We start from the raw sequence: 10,848 nt of genomic DNA on the forward strand, positions 1-10,848 counted from the left end.
CCTGGTGTTAGAGGTGTTAAGTCTATCTCTATCTCTCTTGATTATCTTCCGACATTCTGCCCCTTATAGCAACACTGATATTACATTGCTTTTGACCACTACCTTACCGGTAATTCAGTCATAACACTCACACCATAAAAATTAAAATGCAAATCTGGAAAAATTTAATCAGTAGTAATACCATTGTGGCCCATTAAAGAGAAGAAAACAGCTGACCCCTTTGAATCGAGATAGTCCTGAACAGCCTTAATAAGGGTATGTGTTGGTCAATCTTTAGTTTTGTGTGGTGTTTTTGTAGGTTGTGGTCCTTTTTACCTTTATTTTGGGTACAGTGTTGTCAGTTTCTATTGCCTTCTTGGTCTCTTCTTTTTCTGCTCTTTGTATTTTACAGGCTTTCCATCAGAACTGATAACCTTGTCTTCTTGGATGGATATGTTATTTTGTAATTGAATGCCCTTCAGTATTAATCTTTTAAAAATGGTGTAACGTTTCCATGTTTTTCTAGTGCAGCTGAGTGATACAGTATTACTACTTAAGGATGTACTTGGGTGAGGTTAGGTAAAAATTAAGAAATTAAGAAATTAGAATTGTTACTATAAGCTGGTAGAGAATCAATTAAGGATAAAGATAAGCTAAAATATTAATAGGTCATGGACCTCCTTTTCGAGATATTTGAGATTTTAAAATATGGCGGGAAAAGGCTGACTCGGACTTTTACCTTATACTTGCATTGGTATTATTTGGGTCTCAAAACAAAAGAAAGAAAATCAAGAATCTTTTAAAATTTTGGTAAATGACCTTTCATGAGCTATTAAGTCTTATATGAAAAAATAAATGGGTGTTATGGGGCAAAATAGTTTACATTGTATTGTATGGAAAAACACCAAGGAGTCGGAACATTTGACACAAATTCCAAACCCTCACCTTAGTACATCCTTAATGATTGGGTTTTTTTTTTATTCTAATTCATAGTCTACTCATATTTCTTTCAAAATTACCTTTGCAGATCTTAAAATAGTTATTATGTAGCCGCTCTGATTATACATTTCATAGCATGTTTATTTTCTAGAATTGAAACTAGAGGGCTCACCTGATATTTTTATATACATTTGATAGTGAAATAATGCAACCATTATGCTTTGGCTTTAGTTTAAGAGATCTATATCAGCCAAAAACTGCATTTCACTGCCATGTGAGCTAAAAAAAGGAACAATGAATTAGCATTCTTTATTGTTCCCTTCCATTGAAGAATTTCTATGTTCTTTGTACTAAAACAGATTTTATTGAAAATATCTGAAAGTAACTTGGCACATATCAATGTCACCAGAAAATGTATAAAGTTTATTGAACAAGTACATTCAAAATCATTATATTGAACAGAAGTCATGATAGATGGCATCAACTTTCAAGTTCTATAAATGTTGTAATCTTTCCCAAAAACAGTTAGGAAAATTGATATTCTGAATTAACTTTCTTCTTATGCCTTATGCTTAACAGCTTTTAGAAATACTGGGCATCAGCTGATTTCAGTACACTAGTGAGATGTTATCAAATCTGACTTCAAACTTAGATCTCAAATGCAGCACTTCCTTCTCAGAACAGATTTATTATACTGCCAGGACTTAGCTGCTGTACCACCAGTGGTTTGTTTGCTAGAACCTGATTGGAAGTGTACCTAATTATTAATGAATTCTCAACTCTGGACCCTGTAATGGTGAGTCCTCTTTGCTGTAACTCTGACCCTATGATGACAAGGCCTTCCACTTTTATTATAATGCACTATCTAGCCAACCTAGTGAATTTTAACACAGACAGTAACTCAGGACCAGTTCTTCTCGTTATGATGTTTTCCATTTTAAAGCCTTCATTCAGCATTATCTTCTCTATGTCATCTGTAAAAAGAAAAATACAATATATACTTCATTTAGAAATAGCAAGAACACAGATTAACGTATATGATTTTATTTCAGGGGGTCAATAAGAAGGCTCATACTGTGGATTCATTAATATTCGTTGGATACCAATTTTCGTGGATTTTGTGGACACAGGTGAACCACGAAATTAAATGTTCCAACGAATTTCAAATTATCTATATGCCTATATATGCAGACTTTGGCAAAACCAAGAAATTAAATATCTAAGAAATTGTAAGTTTTCCTTGATCCGCGAAAAATTGGTATCCACAAATGAATTCACAGTAAAACAAAATACTAGCTTAAAAATCAGCACAAAGTGCAATCAGACAAAATGCAAAACAAATATATAAGTTTTATTGTTACAGTTGACTCTCGTTATCTCGAAGTCAGCCGGACCAGAGAAATTTTTCAAGATACACATAGTTCGACTCAAACAAAAAGCGGAAGTTTGACAAACCAAGGGACACAACTCTTGCTTAGCTTGGTAAAGCTAAAATAAATCGAGGTGAATATGGGAAGGGGATCGATATTCTGGTATCAGATTGATGGTCTTTCATTATTATAATAAATCTATTTTTACTTATTCAATTGTTTCAGTTACAATTTTTTCTATGGCTTTTATCCGAGAGAGTAATTTCCAATCGATAGTTTCGTTATTGAGGTCGTTTATAGTTGACAAAATTGTTTATTCTCGAATACAAGAGATTTTAGAAAATTTAGATTTCTCTTCATTTTGTTTTATTTCACTCTTTCTTTTCGAAATAAAATACAACAAGATTAAAGACGTCGATTGAGTATTTTTGACGTGATCATCAACGGAAGTCATAATCCTTACTTTATACACACCCAAGCTCCTTAGTGTAAATGACAATTAATTGTTTTGTAAACATTTAAATACTTTTTCATGAACATTTACAATGTATCACTAATTATTTATAAAAATTCTATAAAAGATAATCTTAGGTAAACACTCGTCGAAATAGCATGTCATAAATCAATACAGTGGTCAGTGACTGGAAATTTAATTACACATGTATTTTCAGATTAACTCTTACAATCCATTTAAATGCCGGAGGTCATGGTTTGACATATGTGTATTAGTTTGAGATAGATAATGAATTTTGAATGCTTTTGTTAACCTTGGGACCGAAATTTCGTTCGACTCATCAGGAGTCGAGTTACATACATTTATATGGAACAAAGTTTGGGACCATGTGAAAACTTCAACTCATCTGAAATTTCGAGTCAACCGAGTTCAAGACACTGAGAGTTAACTGTATTTTTTTTTTTATATCAATTTTTTTTAAGGATATTTACTTTTCAGATCAGTGAACAAAGTTTTAAAAAATATTTGTGACTTTTTAAGTTCAGTATTTTTGGAGTCACCAAAAATATATCATTTGCAACAATCCCATCCACTTGTATTTAAACAATGTAAGCACCTTGATTATTCTCTTTAACTATAACCAGATAGAAGACTCCCTTTGGTGATAAGATGTCCTTGACCTTAGGAAATAATCTGTTCATTACTTGTCTGCCGTCAGTGCCACCTGCCCATGATGCTTCTATGGAATTACTACCAACCTATCAAACAAACAAACAAACATACAATCATATATATAGGAAGATGTGGTATGAGTGCCAATGAGACAACTATCCATCTAAGGTCACAATTTATAAAAGTAAACCATTATAGGTCAATGTACGACCTTCAACACAGAGCCTTGGCTCACACCGAACAACAAGCTATAAAGGGCCCCAAAATTACTAGTGTAAAATCATACCACATCCTCTTTTATATAATGTTTCTATTCTTGTATATAAAATCTGAATCAGGTCATCAGGAGTAAGACTGTATAAGGGTTCGTTACATATAGAGAGGTACATTTGGCAGGGGTGTTTAGTCCTCAATGGAGCTAAATTTATGGTAAATCTTGTTTGAGGGTCATACTGCATCAAAGATGCTCCAACCTCTTCCAGAATCCTGGATCTGCATTTGAAAGATAATTTGATTTATTTTATACGTTTGATGGCGGTGTATAGTTAATCAACCATAAAATAACAAATGTTAACTTGCCAATAAGCACAAATCAGAATACACTAATTTTAAACACTCAACCACTAAAGTAAATCAATAAAAAAATAATTTGGTTGAATAACAATAGAATTACTTGAGGTCATTTTTCAATGTTTTTATTAGGCCAGTCTGTACAAAATTGATATCAGTCATGCTAACTTGTATCAACTCAATTCAATTTAAAGTTTTATTAACCTTAAAGTTGATATTCAATTAACTACATAAACACAAGTGCGAGTAAGCTTTTCAAATTGACTAAGTGATATATTGAAATAAACCAATTCATAAACTTGTAGAGGAATAATTTAAGTTTTAATTACCTCTTCAGGAGGGGTCACAACATAGGGAGGGTTAAACAGTAGTACATCTACACTCTTATATAACCTTGGTAGTAATCCTGTAACCTGAAAACGTAAAATAAGACTGTTTAAATATAGTCATGAATGAGCATCAAAAAGTTAAAAAAAAAAGAAGCTTGGTCTACAAGACGCTACCGGTACATGGAAAACAACCTCAAATTTAGAAATTATCCATTGGTTAACAAGATATTGTAAATCAGGTCAGACAGGTGCTATAGAAGGGAAATTGCTTACAATGGGAGGCAACTCCCATATTGTACTTAATTGATAACCCCTTGTAATAGATTGTCCCCCTCCCTCATTAATTCATTTTAATTTTTTTTTAATTATCTTTATCATTACCCAAATTAGGTTCAGGTGCTTCATATTGTTCCTTTCCGCTTATTGATACATTTGTACCATGTTTGGTTTAACTATACAATGGCATTGTTATAATAAAGCACCTTTCGCTAAACATTATTAGTTGTCAATTCTGCATTTTTTAGTACTTTTTATCATTTTATCAGTTGCAATTGATGCTTCTAATCTAGCTTACTGTAAATTCAAAAAAATAATTACATGTATTTATTATTTTGAGTTTTTTGTTTGTGAAACACCTATCTCATTGCAATTTTTACAATAATATAAACATATGCTCAATTTCTTAATTTACATGCAATATAAATGAAAGAAAGATTGGACAAAGCTGTCACAAATAGAAATATTCAGCTAAAAGACATATATATATATGTACCACAGACATGATCTGCTAGAATATCAATACAAAAGTTGTCCTTAACATCCATAAAATATTTGCAACTAAATGTTAAGCAAACAACAACCAAACAATGAAAAATTATTACCTTACATGTGAGGAGATGGATAAATGTAAATATTTAATACAATTTCTTCCTTATAGATTAGACTGTAGGTTTTGCTGTTTGAATGGTTTTTACACTAGTAATTTTTTTGTGCCCTTTATAGCTTGCTGTTTGGTGTGAGCCAAGGCTCTGTGTTGAAGATGGAACTTTGACCTATAATGGTTTACTTTTATGAATTGTGACTTGGATGGAGAGTTGTCTCCTTTGCACTCATACCACATCTTCTTATGTCTACTAACAAATTTAAGTTTACCAAATCTGTGATGACTGGTTCCACCTGTACATTGTTACTCTCTGCTGTCTTTCTAGTTACTCTAGCAGCCACTGGGTTAATATCTGTTGACCTACAATGTTCATTGACATATTACTTATATATGTTAATCTGCTTTATACATGTACATGTATATACTATATTTTATTAAAACTGAATGGCAAATGATTTTCCTTTTCTGTTATTAATTTACATATAAATATAATTCTTCTTTTCTGTAGATTTTATTGGAACCAAATAAAATTCAATATTGAGAGTATACTCAATATGAAGTCTGGAGCTGTCATGTCAGTTAACTGGTAGTAGTCTGTTGTTATTTATGTATTATTGTCATTTTGTTTATTTTCTTTTGTTACATCTTCTTACACCAGACACGGACTTCTCTTGAACTGAATTTAAATGTGCGTATTGTTATGCATTTACTTTTCTACATTGGCTAGAGGTATGGGAAGTGCCTTTGTAAGTCTTGTATTATTTTTAATTTTAGTTTCTTGTGTATAACTTGGAGTTAAGTATGGCATTCATTATCACTGAGCTAGTGTATGTGTTTGTTTGGGGGCCAGCTGAAAGATGCCACTGGATGCAGGAATTTTTCACTGCAATGAAGACCTATTGGTGACCTTCTACTGTTGTCTGTTTTATGGTCGGGTTGTTGTTTCCAGGGTTTAAGCTAGGATTTTGAGGACTTAAGTCACTTTTGCGCACTATTAAAAAAATTTTGTGCAACAGAAAAGACCAAGGGATGTATATTACTAGCTTGATCTTTAACTTTGTCAGATTTTAAAGGGGTCTTTACAGGACTTAGGCATGATTGGCAGTTATTGTATGATTTGGCTGTATTGGCTCTTATTAGGAAAGATTCTGACATGGGATTCGGAAATTTAGTTCACAATTTCTCTACAGTTTGTTCCAGAGGACATTCCTGATCAACAAAAGTTAGATTCCATTTTTTTTAAACAAGAAATCACAGCAGAAATTAACTTGCAATGATTATCTCACTGCATAACCATTACCCTTATTAAACGTCTAAATCGATATTTGGAAATCATTTCTATTACAATGGAAATGAATAAAATCCTTTTTGGAACGATTATAATTACTGTAACTTAGTGTAAGGAGGTTGTACACAAATCAAGAATAGATCACGTTTTCTACTTTCAGTTTTAAAAATAAATGAAAACGGGAAGTGACACGATATCCTTTTATATTTCTGTCAAGAAATAAATAAACTCAACTGAGTCCTTTAATTTCTTACTATTAAATCCATTCCACTCCTTTTAAATCTGTGCGTTTTAAGATATTATCTTGACTAACAATATTTTATGCTTAATGTACATAAAATAGTAGGTGTAAATATTTTTATGATAGATTTTACATTACTACATGATTTTAGGACAACAATATTTCTGTAAGGATTGTATTTATTCTAATCTAGTCTGTTCCATGTTTTTAAACAATTTTAAATAAAAATAAGGGCTTTTTTTTTTTTTACCATGTGACAAAGGTGCTCCGTTGCAGAGGAATTTTCCTAGAGAAGAAGAAGACACATGGATAATAAATTCAAAACAAGTCTGGATTGATTCATCAGGAAATTATCATTTTTTGATTTAAATTCCTTTAGTTAGAGATATATATTCGTTTCATTTAATTCATACTAAATTATTTCGTATTTTACATTTTAGCTGTCTATAAATATTCAAAGGAATACTTTCACGCATGCATAATAGCACACAGTACACAGTCAAATCTCAGACATAAACAAGTCCATTTTTGTTTTTGACTTAAAGAAGTCAAAACATGTATTTATTATAAAATGTGTTTTCAATTTTAGACTTTTTTAAGTCAGAAAATGACAGACTTGTTTAGGTCTATTTATGTTGATGAAAAAACTTAATTTTACTTGGTGGCCAAAGTACACCACCTATGACAGCAAAAACCTGTCTGAGAGTTCACAAGGACTTGACCTATCTATATTTAATTATTTAATTGACCATCCTTACTAAACACAGATGTTTTACCTCATTTAGTGTGGTTCCAGGTGGTTGTTTTGTAAGGTTAATTTTAACATTATCTCTGATTTTTTAGACTCTCATTCATATTTTTCTATAGAAGACAAAGCATTGTCTTTCAATGTTGTCATTATTTGGTTAAGATGCATGACCTTTTTATAAATATGCGTGGGTCTTGAAGTTTACCAATTTTGATAACTTATTGACTTGTAGGAGTCGATATTTGCAACTTTGTGATTCTGATCAATTATTTCTTGCTTAACAACATTTGACTTATTAAAGTCGCATTTTGTCTTTCATTAAAGGGAGACAAATCCTAAAACTTACAAATTTAGACCTCTATAAGTCAAAAGCAGATTCAGACTTATTTATGTCTGAGCTCTGACTGGTACAGGAAGCACCTGTTTGACTCGTGAAAACATTTCTGATTGTTTTGAATAAAGTTTTATATTTTAAATGGAATTTGTCGAAAGTTTTTGATAAAAATTTATATCAAGTATGACGAAAATGCGTTCAAATGACGAATCTACGACAAACGAACATCAAATTGTTATCGTTTGAGAGAAATTGAAATGCGAATGGCTGGGGGAATCGATTTTGATCAAATGACGAAACTTTTTTTTATAGTCCTAGTTGATTAAATGCCGACTGACTGATATTCCTTGGGAAAATAATTATGATGGTCAATTATGAGGTTTAATTAACGGATTAGTGACCTATCCAATGGCGATAAGCTGATTAGTTGATATGACAACTTGTCACACCTGTTGCAAATGTTAATTACCTGGGGATCATAAACTTGTCAAAAACATAAAGACAGGTAGATTAATAGTATTTTAATACGAAAATATTTTTTCAACTTTCAAAATTTAAGTCACGAAATTGATTTGAAATACTTTTGTCAATGCGAAGATCGTTTCGTAAATTACAAAAGTGACAAGCGCTAGCAAAATCACTGGTTGTCTCTTTGACACATTACCCATTTCCATTCTCAATTTTATCTTATTGTACCTAATTGATAATGCCTTGTTGTAGATTTGCCCCCCTTCTAACTTCATCTGGGTTTCAAGCAAGAGAGGCAGGTTCCAGTCACATTTAATCATGTATTTGATATTTTTTCATTTGTTTTATTTTTTTATTATCTTTGTTTCTGGTTCAGGTAATTCATATTGACACTTTATTCATTGCACCTTATTGATACTATGTTTGTTATAACTATGTATGATTGCATTATTATGACAAGACACCTTTCTATTCAAATTAAATAAAATTCAATATTGAGAAACAAATTCAAGTGACATTTTTATAAGAAGAATCATTTCAAGGCAAAAAAAGATTGGGACAAAGTTATGCTAAACAAGATTTGTCTGTAGTACACGGATGCCCTGCTTGCACTATCATTTTATATGTTCAGTGGACCGTGCAATTGGGGTAAAAACTCTTATTTGGCATTAACATCAGAGAGATCATATATCATAAATCATAGGGAACATTATTATTATGGTTGATTGGACTTCAACTTCATCAAAAACTACCTTGACCAAAAACTTTAACCTGACGTGGGATGGACAGACGGACAGACGGACAGACAAACAAACAAACTAACGCAAGGCTAGTGGACACATAGACCAGATAACATATAGAATACCCATAAAATGGGACATAAAAATGTCTCTTGACCAGGACACGGAAGGCAAGTGATGAAAAACATCAACTTGCCCTTTGGGCCAAGGGAGCTAAAAAAAAAAGGATGGATTTTCAAGTTCAAGTAGAATCCAGTAATGAATCATACAAACCAATAAACTGCAGACTCTCCAAGTACCCTAGCTAGGAATGTAATACAAACACCTGATCCACTCCCTACTTCCACACAAATACTTGGTCTACAATGAAAAACAGTGCGATTAATGAATTTCATTGTTTAAAAAAAATATATTTACCATCTACACCTTTAAGAAACTTTAACCTCATCTATTACTATTATACAATGTTATACCATGTACTACCAAGGGTAAGTTGGAGTTTTACTTTCTCGAAAGATATCACTGTTTTAGTAAAATTTGTCACACTGGTAACACGTGTAATATCTATCACCTTGTATATATCAAACTGTTGCATTATAGTTGTAAAATAATTGAGTAATATGCTTCATACAGCAGCATTCATGGTTTAACAGTACAGTTAATAAAATATTAGTTTTTATGTTTCTATTTTTCTATATTTGTACAGTGATCGAAAAGGACGTGCACCCTGTGCCTATAGTACATATCAACCAAAAATGGCGCATAGAGTGACAAATGTAAGCGCCCATGTGGCGCAAAATATTTTTCACTTCGTTTTGAAACATTTAGATATTGTCAAATGGAATTCCGATATTGTTCTGTGTCGCCATGTGTATGTACACAACTGTGCAATATTCCTCCAATGCTTGGAGCGCCTATATATTTTTGGGACGTCTCAGGTGTTTTCATATGGTAATAATAGAACCATGCGGTATATCTGATCGCCCGAAAAAACGTAATTGACCATCATTCATGAGACAATTTTTTATAAAAAACTTTAACTTTGTGAAATTTGGCTAGTACAGACGAGATTTATCTCTTATTGTGATCTTTTAATTGGTTTAGCTTGCTATTATTTCGATTGAAATACCCCAAAGCCTAATTATGAATATAGTTTTTGTCTCCTTAAAAGGCGCTTAACTGTTCTCGTCATTTTCTGGTCTTTGGCTCGTTTTGACATTTTGTAAAAATGCCTTCATCAATTTGTTGTTCTGTTCTATCAATTAATGATACTCTCTACTATTATTCTTGTCATCGTGATGTTCTTTGTGGCTTGTTGTTACTGTTCTAATTTTGTGGTCATTTGCTATATCTATAAAGTAAGATATTTACTCTTGTTTTCTTAGATACTCGTAATCGTTTTCTATAGCATCGAGGAGTAAAAATGAATCTTCTGCTGGTTCATAAACATGTTTCAAGTCTTCATCTGTTAGATGAGAAAAGTTTGGGGTAGCAAAACGTGACATTTGTTGTGATTCTATGTTTTAAAGGGGAACAACTCTGCCTGGTCTACCTAAAATTAGGTATTAAAATTCGTACCTAGTCCTGTTTGTCGCTTTTTCTCTTTAAGGATAAACTTTTGAAAATATAAAACACCATATAACCGAATACAATATCTTTAAAAGTTGCGAAAAAACAGGTATAATAAAAGAACCCTTTCATCAGAAAAAGAAAAAAATAACCACCCAAACGTTCCCACACACAATAAAAAAAAATAAAAAAATACCCGTGACAGTTTTTATAAGCGTCAAAGACGTCCTGTGAGTAAAATGTTTTCTGAGCGTAAATAAATAA

At 32.0% G+C, this 10,848-nt stretch overlaps 1 protein-coding gene across 2 annotated transcripts; it reads right to left on the minus strand.

Moving 5' to 3' along the window:
* Positions 1-1,262: 1,262 nt before the first annotated feature.
* On the minus strand, positions 1,263-10,575 carry LOC139499482 (methyltransferase N6AMT1-like). 2 transcript variants are annotated; one of them, XM_071288164.1, is made up of 6 exons: positions 10,387-10,575; positions 9,289-9,375; positions 5,466-5,556; positions 4,314-4,397; positions 3,359-3,500; positions 1,263-1,892 (listed from the first exon to the last, which is right to left on the minus strand). In XM_071288164.1, exons 1-6 carry the CDS (start codon positions 10,518-10,520, stop codon positions 1,780-1,782), a joined length of 651 nt encoding a protein of 216 aa, XP_071144265.1. In that variant the 5' UTR covers positions 10,521-10,575; the 3' UTR covers positions 1,263-1,779. The 2 variants fall into 2 exon arrangements, with proteins under 2 accessions (XP_071144265.1, XP_071144266.1); XM_071288165.1 differs by having other exon boundaries at positions 1,671-1,892; positions 4,314-4,392; positions 5,461-5,556.
* Between the last annotated feature and the right edge of the window lie 273 nt (positions 10,576-10,848).

Source organism: Mytilus edulis, chromosome 12 (genome assembly GCF_963676685.1).
Source record: "Mytilus edulis chromosome 12, xbMytEdul2.2, whole genome shotgun sequence".
NCBI classification, from domain to species: Eukaryota; Metazoa; Mollusca; class Bivalvia; order Mytilida; family Mytilidae; genus Mytilus; species Mytilus edulis.